The sequence below is a fragment of the Monodelphis domestica genome, chromosome 1 (assembly GCF_027887165.1).
Source record: "Monodelphis domestica isolate mMonDom1 chromosome 1, mMonDom1.pri, whole genome shotgun sequence".
Lineage (NCBI taxonomy): Eukaryota > Metazoa > Chordata > Mammalia > Didelphimorphia > Didelphidae > Monodelphis > Monodelphis domestica.
The window spans coordinates 648,230,014-648,253,690 of record NC_077227.1 but is presented as its reverse complement, the minus strand read 5'-3'; the positions used below and the strand labels follow the sequence as shown (position 1 = coordinate 648,253,690).

General features: G+C 35.1%; 1 protein-coding gene across 6 annotated transcripts in view; it reads right to left on the bottom strand.

Annotated features, from left to right (window-relative positions):
• Positions 1–23,677, bottom strand: part of EFEMP1 (EGF containing fibulin extracellular matrix protein 1) — a 69,812-nt gene that overhangs the window by 5,496 nt on the left and 40,639 nt on the right. For all 6 annotated transcript variants that reach the window (XM_007476803.2, XM_007476806.2, XM_056813993.1 and 3 more), the window contains 4 exons: positions 12,782–12,904; positions 9,073–9,192; positions 7,979–8,098; positions 5,523–5,642 (listed from right to left, as the gene is read on the bottom strand). In XM_007476803.2, coding sequence (XP_007476865.1) covers positions 5,523–5,642; positions 7,979–8,098; positions 9,073–9,192; positions 12,782–12,904 — 483 coding nt within the window. The remainder of the gene's footprint in view (positions 1–5,522; positions 5,643–7,978; positions 8,099–9,072; positions 9,193–12,781; positions 12,905–23,677) is intronic.

Here is a 23,677-nt window from a genome sequence, read left to right as displayed (position 1 = left end):
ATAAGTCTAGTAGTTGCACTGCTGGATCAAATTATGTAAACAATGTAGTAATTTTTATCAAGTATTTTAAAAATGATAAGTAGAATTGTTGGACCACTTCATAGCTCTATATGAATAGTGCATCAATGTGCCTTTTCTTCCCATAATCCTTTCAACATTAATTATTCCCACCTTTTGTCATTTTTGCCAATTTCCATTGTGTGAGTTAAAACTTTAGAGTTGTTCTAATTGCCATTTATTTTATTATTAATGATTTGGGTTAAGTACTGAAATGGTCATTTATAGTCTTCAATTTGTTTGGAAACTGTTGCCATTCCTGTTTCTCTTCTAATCCTGCCCTTTTATTTTATTAATATAAAAGTGTTAAAATTTCATGTAATCAGAAATGATTACCTTTTTATTCCTTGTGTCTATTCCTTCCCTAGTCACAACTGAGAAAGGTTTCTGATTTCATTCTCTTCTAATTTTTTTAAATGGTGTGAGCTTTTATATTTAATTTATCAATCCATTTTGAACTTATTGTGATAATATGATATATGATATTGGTCTAAACTGAATTTCTGCCAATTTGCAGTATTCTCAGCACTTTTTGTCAAAAAGAGACTTCTTTCTCTATACTACTGCTTTTTAATTTACACTTCTTGCTTATTCAGTCTGTTTTACTGATCTAATTTTCTAGTTTTTTTTACCAACATCAAGAAGTTTGATTAATATTACTATAAAAAGCTTAAGATCTAGAATGCTAATTCCCTTCTTGCATTGATAGTTTTCCTCATAATTCTCTTAAGATTCTAGACATTTTGTTCTTCTAAATGGATTTTGTTATTTTTATCTAATTCTAAAAAGTATCTCCTTGAAAATTTGATTGGCTTAGTACTAAATATCTATATTAATTTAAATAATATTGACATTTTTATTATATTGGTATTGCCCAATGAACAGTGAATCCCTTAAATAATTTGTCTCCCTTTATTTTTGAATATTCTATAGTTGTATAAATCTTGTGTGCCTTGTAGTTTTATTACAATATATTTTATTCATTTCACAGTTAATTTATGGAATTTTTCCTACTTATTTTTGCTAGCACTCACTGTATAGAAATATTGATGATTTTGCACATTTATTTTGTAGTTATCATAAAAAACAATAAATAATATTGATTAGTCTTTTTCTTTGCTGATACAAGATTTTCTAAAAACTGTGGCCATGTTATATTCAAATAGGAATAGTACCATTTTCTTCTTTGTTGGTTTACAGCTTTGTTTTTGTTCTCGTGTCATATAACTATAGTTAGCATTTTGAGAACTACCTCAAATAATAATGGTTAGAGGATGCATCTTTGCTTTACACCATTTGTAATGGGAAAGCTTCTAGTGTTTATTGTAACCAAGGCAAAATCTTGATGTTAAATATAAACATTTAAATTTACAGGCTGGCTTAAATTTATAGGATGGCTTCCATTCATTCCTCTGCTTTTTAGTTATTTTAAAAACATAAATAAATACTGTATTTTATCAAAGGTTTAAAAACTCTATTGAAATAATCATGTTTTTGTTATCTTTATTGTTGAAATGCTTAATTATGCTAATTGATTTGCTAATTTTGAATTATTCTTGCCTTCCTTGGAATTCAAGTTGGTTATTATGAAGTGTTTTCTTGATATATTTCCATGATCTCCTTGTTTTACATTTTATTTGAATTTTTTACTTTAATATTTATTAATGAGATTGGATTATCTTTTTCTTTCTCCACTTTGATTCTTCTTTTGTTTAGATTTTAGGACTATTCTTGCCTCTTAAAAGGATTCTATGAGCATTGAGGACAATTTTTGTAGAAGAGGAAATAATTGCTCTTTAAAGGTTTGAAAGAATTTACTTATAAATCCATCTTGTCTAGGGACTTTTGGTGTCCTTTGGTAATTCTTTAATGACTTGCCCAATTTCTTCTTCTAAGATTGGATTGCTTAATTTATGATTTCCTGTTTTTATAGTTTGAATATTTTATATTTTTGTAGATGTCAATTCCTTTAGAATTCTGTTTTTCTCATATATAACTATATATGATAATTTCTTCTAATTCTTTTTACTTCTTTTAAGGTCACCTTTTGGAATTTTTTACTCATTCTATTATTTTTCCAACAATTTTTCCAGGTTTATTTTATTTTACATTTTGAGAAGCTTTTCAAATCTTAGTAATAATAATAAGGCAGGTATATCTGGGCTTGGAATCAAGAACAGAGGAGTTTAAATCTAGCTTCAGACTCTTTTTTTTTTAAACCCATACCTTCCATCTTGGAGTCAATACTGTGTATTGGCTCCAAGGCAGAAGAGTGGTAAGGGCTAGGCAATGGGGGTCAAGTGACTTGCCCAGGGTCACACAGCTGGGAATTGTCTGAGGCCATATTTGAACCTAGGACCTCCAGTCTCTAGGCCTGGCTCTCAATCCACTGAGCTACCCAGCTGCCCCCTAGCTTCAGACTCTTAACTGTGTGACCTCTGGTAAATCATTTAATCTTAGTTTCAAGTGTTAAAGGTACGGTTTATAAAAGCAGGCAGGTAGGTTGTGCCACAGTGTACAGAGTGCTGGGACTAGATTTGGGAAGACTCTCTTTCTGAGTTTAAATCTGGCCTCAGACACTTACTAGATATGTATGGCATTGGGCAAATCACTTAACCTCCATTGCCTGACCCCTACTGCTCTTCTACCCTGGAACCAATACCCTGTATGGATTCTAAGATGGAAGGTAAGGATTTTTTAAAACAAACTATTAGAAATAAATAATTCTACTTTAATGTTACATATATGCATATTAATTTACCTTTTATGTCCATTATATTCTTTGCTCTTCTAAACAATCCAGTGGGATAGAATAGAGTTAAATATTAACCTCATCTAATAGAAGAAGAACCAGAGAAATATAGGGGTCAAATGACTTGTCTGTGGTCACAGAGTTAGTGGTGGAGTCAAATTATGTTCTGGTTGACATTCTTTCCATTATAATAAATGGTACCCAAATGAATGTCTTCCATATTTCATTTTATTAAAAAAAGCGAAGAATGAAAGCTCTGGACCTTTGACTTGTCTATAATTAACCTAAATCTTTAGAAAAGCCTGAAGTCAAACAAATGTCAAGATCCAGTGATTAAGAGAGATTTCTTATAAACTCAATGAAGCTATTAATAGAAACCTTAGATTCCACCAGAATAAATTTCAGGAGACTTTCCCCCTTAATATATTTTGTTTGTTTTTTTTCCCTGAAGTATAAAGGTGCCATTTGTTCTCCAGTTGCACCAGAAACCAAGAGCTGTTTGTTAATTAAAAGCTAGCAACTGCTAAAAGAACCCTTATGCTGCAGTTTCATTCACTACTTCCAGTAATGTGAATGCCAATTTAACTCCTTTATCTGTCTAGATGGACTTTAAAATCTTACTTTTTCCTTATGAACACTTGGTGGCTTGCTTTAAGGTCAACAAGCAACTAAATAGCAAAACATATAAGAAACAGCTGCTTAATGAAATGCAGTGCCTCAAGAACTAATAGTATCAAAAACTTAATACCCATTTTATAGAGGAAAGAAATGATGAACGAAAAAGTTTCAAATCTGTAAATTTTTGAAAATAGAACACGTATTACTAGGATTGGGAACAAGGATGTGGATGTAAAAGTAACACTTCTGGATGAGGTGGCTATTTAAGCTCAAGTCAGTCTGGGTTCTTCGAATATTAGTTAAGTCAGACAGGCTTATAGAATAAAGAGGAAAATATATTTTTACCTTTATACCTTAGAAAAACTAAGTTTCATTTTAAAAAATGCTCTGGCCTAGATCTCTACACTTTTTTAGAGCTTGAGTCATAGGTTATCAGAAGTATGCAGAATAAAAAATCTCAGTCCTTTACATTTAATGTTAATATGTTTATTCAGGACAGTTAAATTCAATAGAAATTTATTAAAGGCCTAATATGTTAGAGGTACTTTGTTAGATCATGATAGTAGTTTATATAAATATATAAATGTTCATATTTATTATATATAATATATAATTATATTTATATAAATATAAATAAATATTTATATAGTTCTTAGTAAATGCCAGGTTTAACCACCTTATTTATTATCTCATATTGATTCAAATCTTATCTCATTTGATTCTCATAGTAACCTTGAAAAGATAGATGTTATTTTTCATGTTTTACAATTGAGGAAACTGAGGCAAATAGAGATTAAGTGACAAAGCAAATAAGAATCTGAGGTTAAATTTGAACTCAAATTTTCCTGACCCCCCAATCCAGCACTTTATCCCTTGAGCTGCCTTGCTCCCTCCATCTCCAGATCATTTTACAGACGAGGAAACTGAGGCAAATAGGACTAAGTGATTTGCTTAGGGTCATCCAGCTAGTAAGGATCTGAGGCTTGGATCTGAGGCTCAGATTTTCTTGACTCCAAGCCAAGCACATATCTACTATGCCACCTCGCGTCTCTATCTGTGACACGAGGACAGAAAGACAGAAATGAAAAATGGTCTCTGCCCTGAAGGGAATTAGATTCACCTCCATGTATACTCTTCACCAAAAAGGGCATTTATTAAGTATTTGTTGTGTGATGAGCACAGAGCTAAGCCTTGAGACAAAATATCTCAAATAGCTCACTATAATGAGAGAGATGATGTGAAAATAACTAGGGCCATATAATCTAATGGAATGGAGCCAAACTCTGCTTTCAAGAAAGGGCCCAATTTCACTTTTAATATTTGAATATGCATTTAGAATACACACTTTGAGTTTCATCTCAGATGACCTTGTTCCCACGTTAATGGAATTTGGCTCCCACATTAATAGAAATTCAGATTTCACAGAGTAGATGAGAGAGGCATATTTTTGATCAAAACGTTTTTCCTGAATCTCTGAAGCTCTACTATCCAGGTGGCTTCCTATTGCTTCTAGACATAAACCTTAAACATCCTTATTCTTAAACGACACACAGAGATTGGTATTAATAGGATTTTTCCCAAACATTTCAAACTTTACAGGTTGGTAGCAAGTTCTAGGACAAAAGAAGTATTATTTTCCTAGGACCTATCTGACTTTCTAATTTAGAACCTTGATAACCTTAAAATAACTTATGCAGCTTCCAAAAGAGCCTAAGCAAGATTGGGCACTAAGAGAATCTATCTCACTGCAGAACTTTCTTTTCCTGGTATATAGGAAGTGATTGATTATACATATAACAAAATTCTGTAATGTTAAGACTTATGTTTCACAAAAAATTTTATTCCTTAAAAGCTCAGAAATTAACTAGAAAAGAAATCTGGTTCCAAATCATTTGTGTCACGAGGCAAGGAGTTTTGAACTGATTCATTTCTTGCTTAGTGAAAGAGGAAAGAAATTGAAATGGGACATGACTAAGTCCAGAGAGAAGAGGGTCAGTGGTAAAAGATTGAATATTTTTTTTCATCTAACCCTCCCTTATCTGAAATCCCCAGCTACTGCCAAATATTTAAGAAGTACTGAGATAAGGAAACTCACCTTGACAGGTTCTACTGCCAATGACCTGGTATCCCTCAGGGCACACACAAGAGAATTTTCCAGGTTCATTAACGCATTGATATTGACAAAGGTAGCTTGAAGTTCTGCATTCATCAATATCTATAAAGGAGGAAAAGAGTTAATTCCATTAACAAACTAACTCTAATCAATCAAAGCATCTACTGTGTGCCAGGCACTGTGAACATAAATATAGAGAATGAATTGATTCCTCCTCTCAGGAGCTCATACACTAATGGAAAGTTAGGGGGAAAGTTCTCTGGCACTTGAATATCTTCAGACAACTTGTTGACCATGTCAAAAAAGATTCTTATATCATCTAGGTATTAGACTAGATAAAATAATAATATTTATATGGTGCTTACACATGTCAGGCATTGTGCCAAGTGCTTTATAGGTATTGTTTCATTTTATTCTCATAAGGGAAGCAGGCTATGGAGAAATGGAGAAACCTGAAGGAAACAGAGATTATGTGACTTGCCTCAGGTCACACAGGTAAGTGACTGAGGACAAATTTGAACTCAAATCATTCTGATTCCAAGCTCAGCAATTTATTCACTGTGACACTCAGCTACTCCTAGATGTTTTCTGAAGTCTGTACCAACTCTAAGATGATATGATTTTATTTAAAAAATAAACATATATAATAAAAATACAATTCTAATATTTTTCAGCTGCCCGATGTATACATGTTGGAAAAGAAACAAAGTTTAGATAAGACACATTCACTGCCCTCATGTTGCTTACAATTTAGTAGAGGAATAAGACAAAATCTAAAAGCTTATACTGGGTGCTCATTTTTATCATATTTTACCTATGTATATATATATATATATGTGTGTGTGTGTGTGTGTGTATATATATACATATATATATATATATATATATATATATATTTCAAGATGGGCAACAGAATGAAAACAAACACAAATCTTTAAGACACTGTAACAGAATAATAATGAGAGGCCAAGTCAAGTTTTAGTAAAAATCTAACATTATTAGCTACTCCAGAGCATAAAGTGAATTGGATAGAATCTTTTTTTGGGGAGTGGGGAGACTTCTGACCCAGAATGAATGAACTAGTTAAGGAATTATAACTGTTTCCCTTGTTGATGAGTAGACAGTCTTAAAGCATACTTAAAAAACAAACAAACTTTGCAGAAATTGTATCAATTTGCCATAAAGATGATCTGATTATTTAATTTAAAAGTTCCAGTTCTGGCCAGGTGGGAAGGCCTGGCAGGGTCTGGGAAATGGCCTGCTCAGGCCTGGAGGCAAGGAGTGCTTCACATTTCTTTGTGGTGAAGTCCCTCTCATTTGCTCAGAAGGGGCAATAGCAAGTTCCAGGGAGCAACCCTTTTTCAGTCTGAAGTACAGTAGTCATGATATGGGGCGTGCAGGGTGGGGTATGACCCTCATGGCCCCAAATGAAACTTGGAGGATCCTTTGGGTGGAAAGGGAAATGAAATGTAGATGATATCACCCTCAGGAAAATCTCATGCCTTTTGAATTATACTTGTGGGATTCTGCACATGCATGCTCTTCAAGAAACAAACTACTTTTCCTTCTTGGAACAACTAAATAACAAAGAATTAACATAGCTCATTACCCTCTATGACTCTGGTTTATGTAGGGTTCTATCTTTGGAAAGAGCCCGTTCTTCAAGATCACCTAGTAACAAGATCATGGATTCAGATCTGGAAGGCACATAGTTCTACACCTTCCTTTTACAAATAAGGAAACTGAGGCATAGAGAAGTTAAATCACAGAGAAAATGGAAAGTGTGTTGGATTTGGAGTGCTAAGAGCTAAGTTTGAATCATTCCACTCATTTTACTGTGTGACCTGGGACAAATTGCTTTACTTCTCTGGATCTCAGTTTCCTTAGCTGAATGAAAATGAGGGGACTGGACTAGATGACCTCTAAAAGTCATTTTCAACTCTAAGTCTATGGACTATGGCACTATGACACAGGGAGTAAATGGTAGAATTGAGACAGAAATGCTCCAAATCCAGTGTTCTCTTTCATTTTACAAATGTGGAACCTGAGATCCAATTGTTGAAATGACTTGATCACAGTCACCTCACTAAACAAACAGGAGCAGAGATGGGACCATCCCGAGTCGCTGTCCAGCACCCAGGAACCTACATCACATACTTCTCTGATGTAAGCTACCTGGCCTTTTGGTCATCCATCATGAAACCTTGTTTATTTTGATTTCTTCCATTTTCCATTGATAACTCATACTCCAAATCTACTTTTAGAGCTACACTATATTCCCTGGAATTAAAAATTGAATTTCCTTGAGTAGAAATTAATTTTACAAAACATCCAGGTCTTATTCCCATTCTGTTACTGCTATGGATTCACACTAGACATAATATCATAATATTATTATTATACTATTCACACTACATATGATTTGAGAAAGAACTCACCTTCACAGTTGAGTCTGTCACTGCTTAGCTCATATCCCTGGTTACACTGACAGATGAATGAACCAAGTATATTGTAGCATTGCTGAGCACACTGATTGCTGGCATCACATTCATTGATATCTGAAAGGACAGGTTTCTTATCTTTAAACAGATCTTTCTTGATACCAGTTGTATCAGCTGATGACAAGTGGATGATTTCCCGAGCTAAATCCTTTGCCCTGCAGAAGCTCATTGGAGAGCATCAATTTAGATTTCATAGCTGCTGGAACAATTTCAAATCGGGGCTTTACATTCCTTTTTAGAAACCCTGGAATCATTTTTCGAGGAATGACAGCTATTCTAACGTGTGATGAACCTTTCCAAAAACAATTTAGTGCCGCTATTAAACTGTACATTCCACTATCTTTCTTTTTTTCAGGTACAAAATGCCAAGTCTATAAATAATTGATATAAGAAGCACATACTGATATGGTCTCTCAGCATGCTGTGGTGAAGATTTATCTGTGCTATTTATTACTTTTTAAATAGGTTCTGTTAAATTCCATTTCAATTATAACATGGGCCTTTGAGACCCATAGAGAGTTTTGCAATGCTCTGAGGCACTGAAAATATTGTGAAAAGGCATTTTTCCTGTGCTAGATTCTTTCCATGTCATGCCAATCTCAAAATTGTGTGCCGTGACAGTGCATTCTGAAAAGAGAGAAGCAGCATGTGAGAATTGGAGGTGCTGTCAGTGGAAAGTTTATGTACATGAACTTGCAGTAACCCCCAGGCCCTTTGGCACCTCCAACCCTTATTTCACACGCTATTGACTAATTGGTGTGCGTACATCAACTACTCTGTAGTTTTTTTAAAATGCATACACAGAGGAGAAATAAAACCAAGAGTAAAAAATTTCCATTCACATCTTGATATGTTTTGGAAAACAGACTGGTTATTGTCTTTTTTAAGTTTGTGGATTGCTTAAGGGATCCTGATGAAAACCAGTTCACTCAAAAACATCAAACTGGAAACAACCATGTCCTGGTGGGGGAATCTGCTTTTCTGGGAGACCTAAACTGGATGATGGTGCTGTTCCTTCTAACAAGGCTTACCTACACAGGTGTAGTTGTTTGCTGCCAACTGAAACCCAGCACTGCACTGGCAATAAAAGGAACCCGGTGTATTCACACATCTTTGCTGGCAATAGGGAGGGATGCTGCATTCATCTATGTCTAGAATATTACAGAACAAAAATATTGTTACTTATTCATATTCCCCAGTGGTTTGTGTTTTTACTTTCAGTTTGGAAATGTGAAGACAAATATATTTCACAAAGAAGTGGACATGAAAAACATTATTTTTCTGAATTGGTACTTTGGAATATAGTTAATTTCACCTTGAGTATCCTTTGGTCTAAATTTCTCTATTACATCAGGAAGGTTGAAGGATGTCTTTTCCTTCACTCATCATATGTTTCTGAGAAGTGATGAGTTATTTATGCAAATCACATATTTATAATATGTATGTTTTCAAAAGAATACAATGACTACTTTCACATATTAGAGTGCCATTTAAGGAGTGATGTCTCTAGAATATGTAAAACATGAGTAAAATAAATTGGAATTCAAATTTCAGGGTGAGACAGTGGAAAAGATACAGATCCAAGATGTCAGAAATCTAGGTTTTGGAACCATTATCAATTTTTTGGCAAGTCATTAAGCCTTTAAGTTCCTCAGTTTCTTATCCTGTAAAATGGAGCTGATAAAAATCACACTTTAGTAGAGGAGAGTCATTCCTCCCTTTAGGTAATGCAGACATCTTTATCTTTCACCATCTTTTCAAGACTATGGTCCAGAAATCCTCTTGCACTCTTCAAACTAGCTAGCTTCCTGTCTGTTTAGAAACATATTTAGATCTTCCCTGTTCTAAAAAAAGTCCTTCCTTTGACATTTATACTTCATCCAACCATCTTCTTATTTCTTTCCTCTTCCATAGTAAAAATCTTTGGTAAATAAGCTTATCTTTGCTATTTCATCCTGCATTCTTCCCTCCAAACTTCTTGATATTCAGCTTTCACTCCCAGCCAGGCACTAAAATTTTTTTCATGGTGGCATAATGGAAAGAGTATTGGACTTGGCCTGAGAAGAACTGGGTTTGAATCTTCCTTCATACACTTACTACTTCTGTGGCCCTGAAGAAGTCACTTAAGCTCTCTTCAGTTCCCTCATTGGTAAAAGGAATAATCATAGCACATACTCCAAAGGCTCTTATGGAGTTCAAATTAAATAACATGTAAAGTGTTTTGCATTTCATAGGTTACTGATAATAATAGCCAATAATCCTTTAAAAAGTCACATCTTTTGACCTGTGTAGTAGCCAACTCTCCTTACCTCCCCATTCTCTGTCCCCTCTCCCCAACTCCTAGGTATTTTCTGATACTTTTTCCTCTTTTGGCTTCTGAGATACCAGGTTTCTGTGGTTCTTCTTCTGTCATTGTTCTTTCCTTGTGTCTTTAGCTGTCTCATTTGACCTTAAAATTCTGAAATATGGACCTTCAGCCATGATTAGTCTAACTCCAAAGTTTTAGTTCCAAATGCATTTCTGGCACATCAAACTTAGATATCCAGAACCAATTTTATAAGATTTCTCTCAAAATTTGCATTTTCTTCTGCAATCATTATTTTCATCAGTGGAATCAGTATTTATAAACTCCCCCAAGGCATTGTCTTTGACTCTCTCTTTATTCTACCTCTCATTCTCTCCTATCCAGTCGATAATCTAAGCCCTATTGATTCTCTCTCTGCAATATCTCTCTATTTTCCAATGGTATACAATCCACTCATTACCTGCCTACACAATTGAAATAGCTTCCTAACTTCCTTCAAACCAATCTATTTCCATCACTGCCAGATTAATTTTCCTCATGGAAAAGTCTAGTCAGATCAGTTCTTTGGACAAACACTAAAGTTGCTCTCAAATGCCTATTGAGCAAAGTTTAAGCTCTTTTGTTTGGCATTTAAGGTCATTCACAATCTGGTCTTCTCCTCTCTTACTTTTTCATGTACTAAATGCTTCAGGCAAATTTCTCTACTAACTTTCCCCATATACATTTTCAAACCTCTCTGCCTTTCATAATGCTGTTCCCCATACCTGAAAACCCTTCTTTGAACTCTATCTGTCACTTAAAAGTCTAACACAAGTGTTATCTCTTCCATAACCTTTTCTCTTATTACCATATCAGGAATGACATTTTTCTTTTTAAATCTCACAACACTTTGCTTCTACAGGTAATATGCTCAGAAAGTCCCAGATTTAGAGATGCAAGAGATTTCAGAGGACATCTGTTTCAACTTCCTTATTTCAAATATGTCCAAGTAACTTGCTAATGGAGCCACAAGGATCTTATTTACTCATCCATTTATGTATTTATTCATTTATTCATCATCTATCTATCCATCCATCCATCCATCTATTTATTTATCAATTGATTGCTAGAGGCATTAAGAACAAGGGCTCTGACCCAAGCCTTCTGATTCTAACTACAGTATACTTTTTTGTTTTTTTTTTAAATTTTATAATATTTTATTTGATCATTTCCAAGCATTATTCATTAAAGAAAAAGATCATTTTCTTTTCCTCCACCCCCCCCCCCACCCCCAGTAGCTGACGCGGGATTCCGCTGGGTATCATATATGTCTTGATTCGAACCCATTGCCATATTGTTACAGTATACTTTTTGCTATTCCATAATGCTTCTCATCTGTTATTTTGCATTTTAGATATTTGATTGTATGTCATATGGTCTTACTAAACCACAAAATACTCAATCAGCAGAGAACATGCCTTCTTTAAACATTATATCTCTAGATGTCCTGGATCTAATAGGTATTAGATCACATTTCCTAATACGAGTATGTACTAAAGCAAACCCCCAAAAGGCTAATATTTGCAGCAAAACATCTAATTAATTTGGAATTATGTTATATTTATTCCATATTTTTATGTCTCTGATACTATTATATTGTGGAGCTAACTGATGGTAAAAGATTTATGCTGAGATCCTTTAAGGAACTAATCTTCAAGATAAACTTACATTATCTGAATGGAATCTTTGACACAAACATACAATTTCTGAATTCTGACCTATTGTAAGTAGTATTAAAGGAAGTTTCCAATATGAATATCTAACTTTGTTGGGATTTGTTATCAAGTTGTGTTTGTGTGTTGCCATTCCATGTGTTCTTGTGTATTTTTAGTGGATGTTAGCATTTTTTAAACATTTACTATGGACCAGACACTGCTAAGTACCATAGATATAAAAGAAGGTAAAATACAGTCCCTGCTCTCAAGTAGTTTAGAATCTCTATTTTCTCTATAGTCAGTTTTGTTCTGTGTCTTTGAGAAGACTATAACTTCTGGAAGGACTATGAGCACAATCTTCATTCTGTCTCTTCAGAAATAATGACCCTTCTATGTTCTTTGTGTTCAATACACCGTTGTTACTCAACAAAGAGAGAGGTGAGCAAAAATTGGACCCCTGCTGATTTTTCAGATTATCTTTTCCTAATTCTTAAGGTTTAATTAGCAAAAGCAAAGATTAGAGTCCACATAATGGCCACTTTTCCTAGTACTCAGGCCCTTAGCACAGTATTTAGTATATATTTTGGTGTTTAATAAAGGCTTAATTGCTTCCTTTTCCCTCTTCCCCACTATTAGCCATCATCTTTTATGAATAAGGAGATGGCTTATCATGGGAACCTATGCACTTAAAAATGAAATATCATTCATAACCAGCATTATTTATCTCACCAGAGTACTTACCGACACACTGATCTCCTCTCTTCTGATAACCAGGGTGACATTGGCAGCTGAAAGATCCTCTTAAATTGATACAGACTTGGTCTGCCCTACAGTTATGAGTTCCTGCTGTGCATTCATCAATGTCTTCCAAAAACAAATAGATAGAAAGAAATAGTTTTAGCCATTTGTGAAAGAGATTGATATTTATATCTTTCTCAAAATTGTCATTGGAAATAATGTTGTTTCAGATTTATTTAGAAAGACATTGCTACCAAAAGGAATGGAAAAAGACCTTCACCACATTGAGCTGATCCTACTTAAAGGACTTAAGGAGAGAAAGGGACAAATAATGAAGGGAATGAGAATAATGAAGTCCAGTTATCACAGTCTAACTTCTGGAAGGAGCCCTGTTATTAAATTCTACTAAACTCTATCAATGGTCACATTATAATTTTTCCTTAGTTTGTCTGTTTCATGACCTACAAATACCATTGCTTTTTTATAAAGAATAAAACCATTGCAAATTTCAGGATGAAATGAAATGCATTTGACATATCCTAATGGAGCACAACAGAGTGCTATCACCTAAAATGCTTAATTTCTCAAAGCTTCTCAATTTTTCTAACACAATAATTTAACATGCCAGATTATGCAGTTTCCCTTTCCTTTCTAATATGCACATGTGTGAAGATCTCACATTAGGCTTGTTACAAGAGAAAATGACATTATATAGAGCAACAGAAATAGTTTGAAGAATGGCTTGTGAATGTCCATCTCTATAGAGAAAGAACTAATAAACAGAAACAAGCAAGATGTCATAGATTCTAGTGTAAGGAGAGAAGGAAGTGGGTGAGAGAGGTACCTGGAAATTTAATGTAACAAACAAACAAATAAGAAAATTAAAAAAACCCAAATGATAGACTAAAAACAACTTCAGATCTAATACAAGATGCATTTATTGAACAATTTTGATTGCAATCTTTGTGTCTAGGTATGTGTGTATATGTATACACACATATATGTATAATTATATGTAATAATAGTAATTTATACAATTTAATTTCAGTTTTCCTTTTTCTACATCATAGAACCATTACTTGGAATGCTCCTCATTATATGAAAGGATCATTCAATCTTTCAGCAACTGGAGTTGATAAACTGCATGAACAAATTCCTCAAAATTTGTGTTTTCTAGTTGACAAATTTCTTAGCTGAACAGGCTGTTTATACAAGCATTGTGGATTTTAGGGCATCACATTGGCAGACCTCAGGTGGTACTTTGGAAAAAATAATGGATTCTGCTCTGTACTAAATGAAAACAATTTTGACCACAAGATTCAGTAGAAATTAAACCACTGATGATGTGAATTTAATCCTTCATGCTTGCATTCCTCTGAACATATAGATAGTATACAAATATTTTAAAAACTTATCTCCAAATCTGACAGATTTAATTATGGGTTAGCTTTTGCTGTGTGGCCTTGTCTTGTACAGGTCTATATTATCAAGTGCAGAAATAGATTACTAAAGCATAAATGTCTGCCTGAGTTGCCCTATTCTTCCAAGTGAGGCAAAGCTCAGTTCAGGCAGAGGGTAGGATTTTTAGACATCAGTTCAAACTGTCTGGACACTGAAATGATATGACAGGTTTTTTTCCCTGAGGATGAGGGAAGGGCAGGTGCTAATAGACAAGTGTAGACATCCACCTGTTTCATATCAACTCTCAAAAGATTAACTTTTAACCTTGCATTGGGCTTAGGAAAATGCCCCGTCAGATTCTTAATTTAATCAAAATGATACTGCTAGATAAGTATACTTGACAGACAGATATATATTGGTGTGACACATATGGACGTGTACTGACATATTCCTCTGAAAGTATTGTAAAATTCCTTGGCTGCTCAACAGTTTCCTGAGAGGCAGTAATTACCAGCTATTTTCTTTCTATGGATTGTGCCAGAGGTGGAGGCCTGCCTCCCCTTGGAAATCTGTGCACATCTTTAGACCTTCTATTATATCCTCGTTTGCAGCTGATGAAAACATTTCTGTAGGGACTTCTTCAATGCTTTATGACTCTCTCATGCAACATGATTGCAGGATTCCTGTTGTTTTAGGTCAAGAAACTTTGCCAAGACTTCCAGTGATAACTGCCCTTAGAGATACTGAAATGTTAGATTCAGATTTGGCAAGGTTCCCCATTTAGCAAGTGCTGGCTGTCAATTATGGATTTGTGTTTGTATTTCTCCATTTTCTAAGGAAACCTCATAAATGACTGATACTTTTCCAAGACTTCTCTATTCATAATGCCTCCACCCCATTCACATTTTTTATATTTTGGGATTCTCCTATATTTCCCTTAACTTTCTATTCCAATGTCTTCTTTGATAAAACTGATGGAGATTTTGAGTCTTCTTGTGAGATGAGTTTAGAATTAATTAGATTTCATAAATAAAATTGGTGCTGCCTAAGCCTTTTACTTCTTGAAAACCATGTCCATTCATCTCTAGAGAAGTACATTCATTATCCAAGGATTGATATTAGATAAACACTACTGGCTTTAACTGAAGTCACTTAGAATTCAATTAAACACATGGCTCTACTCATTCCTTCCTCCTTCCCCTTTAATCCCATAATAAAGCAGGAATGTAAGATTCTTGAAGATAGTGTTTTTTAATTCTGTCTTTGTGTCCCCAATACAGTGATATCCAGATATTCTTCAATCTCTGTCATCTATACCTTACGTTATAAAGGCAGCAATGTCTGAGAAGTTACTCCAGGGTTTAGGAAGCAGCTTTAAGGTTCAAAATCTTGTTTTTAGTGAAGTAATTTCTCAGAAAGATTAAAATAAAACAAAACATCTCATGCACCAAAGCTAAATTGTAAAAAAATCAAACCTTTGTCATTTTAAAAGAATGATGTATGGAATAGAACAGTAGTGTCAAACTTAAAAAGAATAAGGGTGGGGGCAGCTAGGCAGCTCAGTGGAAAGAGAGCCAGTCCTGGAGATAGGAGGTCCTGGGTTCAAATCTAGCCTACCTCTATGACCATCTTAGTATCAATACTAAGTATTGGTTCTAAGCCAGAAGAGCTGTAAGAGCTAGGCAATGAGGGTTAATTTTTTGATTTGCCCAAGCTCATACATCTACTAAGTATCTGAGGCCAGATTTAAAGTGGAACCAATATGTAGTATTGATTCTAAGATGGAAGATAAGGGTGAAAAAATTTGCGTGTAAGTATACCTGGAGGTCACATATTGATTTAAAAACCATGCATATATATTTATATATTTACTTTTTCATTACTGTATTGACTCATTAAAATCTTATAGGAACTATGTTTTGGTCTAGCTTAGGCCCATGGGTCAAGGGACGCTTCCGTGATAAAACTGAACAGAATGTTCCATTGTTCCTGTGACACTTCTAACTTCTAAATACCATGGGTATAAGTTGTGATGGGCATCAATGAATCATTCACTTCTACAAATTCTATCTTCTACTCATTTTTCCTTGGCTCATGCTGTTTTCCCAAGCTCAAATGTCATTCCTTATTCTCACAACTTATTTAAATATTTATCTGTTTTATTGGGTATATTCCCTAATCCACAGGACAAATTCTTCAAAGAATAGCTACTCCATGTTCAACATACATTGTTAGTTTATATTCCGAAAGCTAAACTCAAGAGCCCTTAACAACGTGGTTACCTTTAATAGTCAGAGGACACAATGCATTTAAAGTAGAAGTATTTGTTTAAAAAGAAGGGCAAGAAAAATCACAAACATCTCCCATTAGCTTGGGGTGCTCTCTTCCACAAATATACCTGGGAAGAGTATATTGAATAGATGCACATAAAGGAGCGGAAAGGCACACATGTGGCCAGCTTGTATCTGGGGAGGGACAACTCCTTTCTCTTATGCTATAGAAACTCTACTGCTAAAGGAGGAACTCAGCTTGTTGCTGATACTGGCTTCTAATCTCTGACAAATACCTCTCTATTGATCGCAGTCAGACATTGCTGTACTGGATATTTGCAGGATGCTGTCCTGTTGGATGCTGCCAAATGCTCCTCAGCTATGGTTTCCACTGCTTCCAACATTTGGTTAAGCTGACATTCTTGGAGACGTTACTGTGATGCTGTTTTAGGAAGAGCGGGAAATTTTATCTGGCTTTCTGTTCTGATCAGAGCACTCCATTAGACTATGTGGCTTCCTTCTCTGAAGAGTACTTTGCTCCTCTCTCTTTGGTAGATACAGTCCCTCAGTTTAGGAATTCTTGGACTTGGAAGTACTCATGAAATAACTCTCAGAGTTGGTAGTCTTGTATAGCTATATTGTGTATATCTATCCATCCATCTAAATACAGCACATATATAGAGTGTTCAACTTGGAATCAAGAATACTTAAATTCAAAATCTCCCTCAGACACTTACTAACAGTGTCCTTTTTGAAAAGTCACTTAAGTTCTCGGTGCCTTAATTCCTTCATCTAGAAAATGAAAAGGTTAGACTTAATGACTTCTAGCACTAATACTTCAAGGCTGTATCTCTTAGTAAATGAATACATGATTCTTAGAGGTACATGTTGCTTCTCCCTCTAGAATGTAAACTTTGGGAAGATAGGGAGGTATTTCATTTTTATTTTTGTATCTCTACTGTCTACCATGGTGCCTGGCACATAGTAGTTTCTTAATAAATACTAGTTGAAACTTTTTTCACTTTTCTTAAATTTTTTTTTGTTTGAGTTTCCTTATACAAAAATGTTAATAGGGGAAATGTTTTACATAGTCGCATGTGTAAAATCTATAATAGATTCTTTACTATCTCAGTGTGGGAGAAGAGGGGGGAAGAAGGAAGAGAATTCTTTTGAGTTTTAAAACATTGATTTTACATATAATTGGGGAAAAATAAAATAAGAATAAATACTTGGTGAGATACCGTATTAGAACATGAATCCTGACATTTGCTCCTGATAACTGTATTTTCACTAAAGGGAATATTCAGGTGGTCTCATTTTTTCTGGGGCTACTATACACTCTGAAACAATTTTGTTAGTTTACTGAAATTGCCCAGTTGATATTCTTTTGAAAATTGTGCTCTGGTGTCCCATTATTTCTGTGTTTGCAAATCATTAGTCAGCCAGACCCAATTAGTTTTTTAAAAAGGATTATTTACTAAAGTGGAATAGTAAGAACATTTGGTATACAACATTCCCCCCAAATCTATGATGTAATCTGATATCAATCAACACAAAGGCTGGGGAAAGTGAGCTCAAGTTAAGAGTACTTGTGGCAAAATGTAATGCAGGTCCTAGAAGTCTTTCTGTTGGAGTGCATTTTTTAAGATATTTCTCTCACGTAGGGTATGGTAGAATTATGAATCTGTGTTCAGTTTGTCCTGGGCTCTTGATGCAATTATAGCTCTGAGTTGTGGAAGATGGTTCTCTGGACCCCTAAAGTTCATGAGGTTGTCCGCCCAGCAGTGGGTAGTGGTGTGAGAAAAGGAAGAGAATAAAACCATAAATAAAATGCTCTCATGCTATTCACCCTGCCCTCATGCAACATCTCGCAGACTTCAGCTGAAACATGGTCTATTCATTTGCTCTTGTAGCATCTTTATCGCTCCATTTTGCAATGGTCTGCTATTATATTGTTCGTCCAAAATTCCTCAGTTGATTTGAACTCTTCCTGTACATTCTAGTTCATCTAGTGATTTATTAGGGCTACCTAAATTGATAAAGTCTTCTCATACTTATTTGTAATTTCTGTGAGTGATTTGATTCTATCAAGATGGTTCCCATTAGGTTAAGGTAATAGGGAGTAACATTTTATCACTTATCTTAGATAGGGGAGAGTAATTTGATTGTTTTACTCAATTGACCCCAGCCCTACGGAAGCATTAGCTACAGTTGAAAATTGATATAAATACAAACTAAGTACATAAATTTTGAGGAAATGCAAAATAAAAGTATAATCAGAAGAGGGTAGGATTAATGACAGGAGTAAAATTTTAGATTGGATTTTGAAGGTTTGGTTTGTTCTAGAGGAGAAGGGAGGAGATTCCTAGGCAAAGGGAATGGTACACAGAGAACAGAGGGCCAAGAACAATAGACTGTCAGTAGAGAATGGCAATCAGGTTGGGCTGGCTGAAATAAATACTGTACGTAAGGAAGAAATGAGGCCAGGTGGTAGAAGGCCAAGCTAAGGGCTTTGACTTGGATTTACATTATTATAACACAGAGGCTAAAATTAGCTAGAAAACATTAAAAATGATGCAACATAAATCGGGTCATGTTTCCGCATTCTAATACCTGAAATATAGCTAATGGTGATAGTTGGTGATTCTCTCACTTTCCAAAAATGTGGCCCTTCTTCCCACCCTTCATGAAGTGATGAATGTGGTGTCCCTATTGCTGACTTCAGCAAGGCAATCTTCAGTTTGGCCGTCGGTTGCTACAATTAAACCTGTCTGACCTATACTTTGTTTCCCCTTTTGGATTCTTTGAAACACTGATGCCTCTGTTGATTATTCCCATTTATCTAATATTTGTTGATGTTGTTGAGTCATTCAGTTCTAACTCTTGACGACTCCCCATCCTTTTTGGGGCAAAGATACTTGAGTAGTTTGCCATTTTCTTCTTTGGTTCATTTTACATTTGAGGAAACGGAGGCAAATGGGGTCAAGTGACTTCCTATACATTTCAGTTCATCTAGAGATTTATTAGGGCCATCTAAATTGATTAATAATTGCCCATGAGCACACAACTAGTAAATATCTGAGGATAGATTTGAACTTGGGAAGATGAATCTTCCTTCATCTATTGTACTACCTACCTGCCTCATTTATCCTTAGTTTATTAAATAGCTTGTTTGTATGTTTTGTTTCATATTGTCTCCCCAACTAGATAATGAGGTCCTTGAGAGCAGGGATTGTATTTTGCTTTTTTTTTTTTGGTGCCCCTGGTTATTAGTGAAATGCTTGGCACACAGTAGTTGCTTAATAAATGTTTACTGACTATCTCATGGCATTACAAATGTTGATTTCTCTCAGAGCTTAACGGGGACAACCTTATCCCCACTTTATTTATGTCTTTTTAGTCCTTGCTTAGTTTCTCATTTTCTAAACTATGAGTTTGGCACTTTTTCCTCATTCTGTGACTCATATTTCCCAAACCCCTGACTCATGCTGCTTACTCTCTGTCTTATGCAACATTTTAATCTCTGCAATGTTCTTTCCACAACTTGATAACTTTGCACTGCACATGGGCATTTCAGTGAGTTCTCACCAGTGCAAGAATTAACTTCAATCAAAACATTTCTGTAAAGCTCCCCCCAGGACCTTCTTGTGATTTATGAAGATCCTCGGTGCTGGATCTGTATTAAATGGAGTCATTCACAATAGTTTTTTTGAGAGGTTATAGAAGAAAGGTAAAATTAGTCCTGGGAATCAGGGGACTAGAATTCTTTCTGGCTTGGCAAGGATTCCAACACTTTCCCCCCGTCCCCTCTATCTATAAAGTGGACATAATGTCTACCTCAGACCTTTCATAATAATCATGGAAAGATAAAAAAAGATCCACCACTTTCCTGTAGGACAAAGACCATATCTTTGGCATAAAACGAGTGGGTGTATAGTATGTGGAACAATGCTGATATTTTACACTTTTTATTTAATGGAGAGTTAAAAAAATTCTGGCAGGGAAAATGCCAGGTGTTTCTTGATTTGTATGTATTTAGAAACTTCAATTTATGTGTGGTTTCCAAATGGGGCCCTTTCACATGGACACATATGAGAGAAAAGGGCAAGAAAGATTTATATTTGATATAAATAACAATTCTCAACTGTCTAGTGAGTAACAGACACGACACTTATAGTTAGTTATTCCTTCCTTAGAATATTTTGAGATTTGGAACCATGCCAATCTGTCTGGGATAGTTTAGGGCACAGTTCTCCTGGGTAGAGAGGACTGAATTAGTTTGACATCTAGAGCAGCAGTGTCAAATTCAGATAGAATTGGAGGCTATGCTCTGTGTCAAAGGAGGTAGTATTACAGACTGAAAAAATCCCAGATGATAGGACAACAAAGCTTCTTATCTTCTGAAAATTTTAATAAGTTTCTTGAGGAATGGGACTATGGGTACAATGGAGCTCTTCTGGTATCACCTCCCAGTCCCTAACATAGTGGATGCCAAATAAATACTGTTGAGTAATTGGATGAAAGGAAGTTCCCAGAGCTGCCGAATATCATCTCATGTTCATAGAACTCCCTTGATATGCATGTTCAGACAATCAGTTTAGGGAACATTTCCATTCCTTGGATTGATAAATCTTTCTTTCTTCACTTGCACAAGTTCTGACTTTATCTACCTATCCTTAAAAATACTACTTTTCGCCTAATGCTGTTCTGAGTTTATTCGATTTGTTTTCACAGATGTGTTGGCTTGTTTCCAAATATTCCAAATATTTTAACTTTTTATTTTTTAATTGAACACTGCTTAACCTGACTTTTGCAACAGTCATTTCATTATCTCAGTTCTATAATAGGCCTTTAAATAGTCAAGTTCTTTAGATATAGTTAAATAAGTAAACACTCTGTAGAAAAGTGGCAGCTTAGATTGCTCAGTGGACAGAGCACTTGCCCTGGAGCTAGAAGATCCAAGTTAAAATGCAGCCTGAGATAATTTACTAGCTATGTGACCCTAGGCAAGTCACCGAACATATTCTCTTTAGTTACCTCAGTTGTAAAAAATGGGGATAATAATAGCACTTATGTCTCAGAGTTGCTATGAGGATCATATGTGATAATATCCATAAAGTGCCTGGCACATAGTTGGTGCTGAATGCATATTTATTCTCTTTTCCCTATAGGAGAATCTTGGGTACAGTACATTAGTAACTTTTATTAATGTACTTTTATATTATCTTCATTGTCATGATTCTTTAGTAAAGTTGAATACTCTAAAGAAACTTAAATAAATAATTCCCTCTCCATGACAATTTAGTATCAAATCAACAAGTCAGCAAACATGTAAGTGCCAATGTTCTAGGCACTGATAGAATAGAAAGGAAATATTTCTTTTTTAAAAACCCCTACCTTTAGTCTTAGAATCAGTACTATATATTGGTTCTAAGGCAGAAGAGTGGTAAGGGCTAGGCAATGGGGGTTAAGTGACTTGCCCAGGGTCACACAGCTGGGAAGGTCTGAGGACCTCCTGTCTCTAGGTCTGGCTCTCAATCCACTGAACTACCCAGTTGACCCCCCCCCCCAAAGGAAATATTTCTAAAGAGCCTACTCTTCAATTTCAAACTCAACAAACTTTCAGTAGTTTGAATTTATTAATTCTCATTATATAGTAATAGATCATCTAACTGGAATATATCTGGAAACTACTAGGTAAACATAAGAGTGACTCTGAGGCAAAAATAAAGGTCAAATGTCCTATAGCTGATATACTTTACTTAAAGGAGAATCTATTAGGCTTTTATCCAGAGACTACTTACTCTTAAAAATATCCAATTTATTTTTAGTGAGTATGACAATCTGAGTTTACAGCCTATAAAAATTTAGAATAACAAATTTGACAGGGAGATAAAAATTGCTATAGGTATGCATTCAAGATATAATAGCTGAATGCAAGAAGAGAAAAAAGAAAGACTATAAAAAGAAGACACAAAAACAAAATACATGGCAATCTGGGCCCCTTTATTGTAGAGGCAAACAATATTACATAATAATTTAATAATACAGAATAATCACTAATGTTCATAATGAGGACTTTGAGTCATCAAGCAAAACTTCAACTATGTTCAATATACTTTGTTTAAGAAGGCATGGCCAACTGGGGTGTATTTAAAATGCATTTAGAAAATGATGAAAATAAAATAATCTTTGAAACTTCATGGAATTAGAGCTTGAAGTCTCTGGAAAACTCTACCCTCCAGAGCAACCCACCCCTTCAGGATTTCAGAGAAAATGTATTTGCTCCTCTCATTTGTCCTATTTTTCCTTATAAAGGTTGTTACTTTGTAGTTTTTTTTTGGTTCCTCCCTTGTTCCTTTCTTTTACGTTAGAATAACATTCATACTGTTCCAAGTTTTCTGGGTTCCCTCCCCAATCCTCAGCCAATTATCAACGATTTCTGTCAAAGACTTTTTATTCCCCTTGCTTCTTCCTTCACAATACTGGGATCAAATTAATCTGGGCCTCATGCCCAGTCCAAGTTAGCTTTTTCAACCTTTTGAAATAATCAGCTAGAATTTATCCATACTAAACAGTCATGGGAGGGAAAGTGAATGTCAATAATAAGTAAGAGAAGGAAACTATCTTTATTGATGTCCAGCAAAAGGTTAATAGTTCTAGTTGCTTATCAGTTCTGCAGAAGAGATGGTAAATAATTCATTGTGCCCTAAATTAAAAACAAAAATCTCCCCCAAGTTCAACAAATAGTACTCCAAAGTCCTTCAGTGTTCTTGTTTTAAACAATGGGACTTAAGTCTTTGCACAAACTGCCAAGTCAACTGTCCTGGATTTCATAACGGAATAATACGCTGTCATTCAAATGTAAAAATGATGCTACTGCATGTGTTTTGAGTTGCTTTTACCAGTAACCCTCTCTTGACTTGTCTCCCTAGTGACTAGTGGCACACATCTGTGAAATAGTCAGATGGGGGTTAGAGGTGTGGCCTGTGCTTATGGAAGACAGAAAAGTTAACTGGCTCATGTGGAAAATGATTCCATGACTCAGTACCATTCACTAAACACGTGAGCCAATTAGCCAGAGATTTTTACAAGAGTGAGAGTAGAAACAAGGACCCTAATTATCATACTTTGGGTGCCTGCACACTACCAAAGTGAAAACTCCATTTCACAACTTATAGGCAAGAGCACTGTGTAGGGAAGTAGGTTTTCTTTGGGGCAGCTGGTA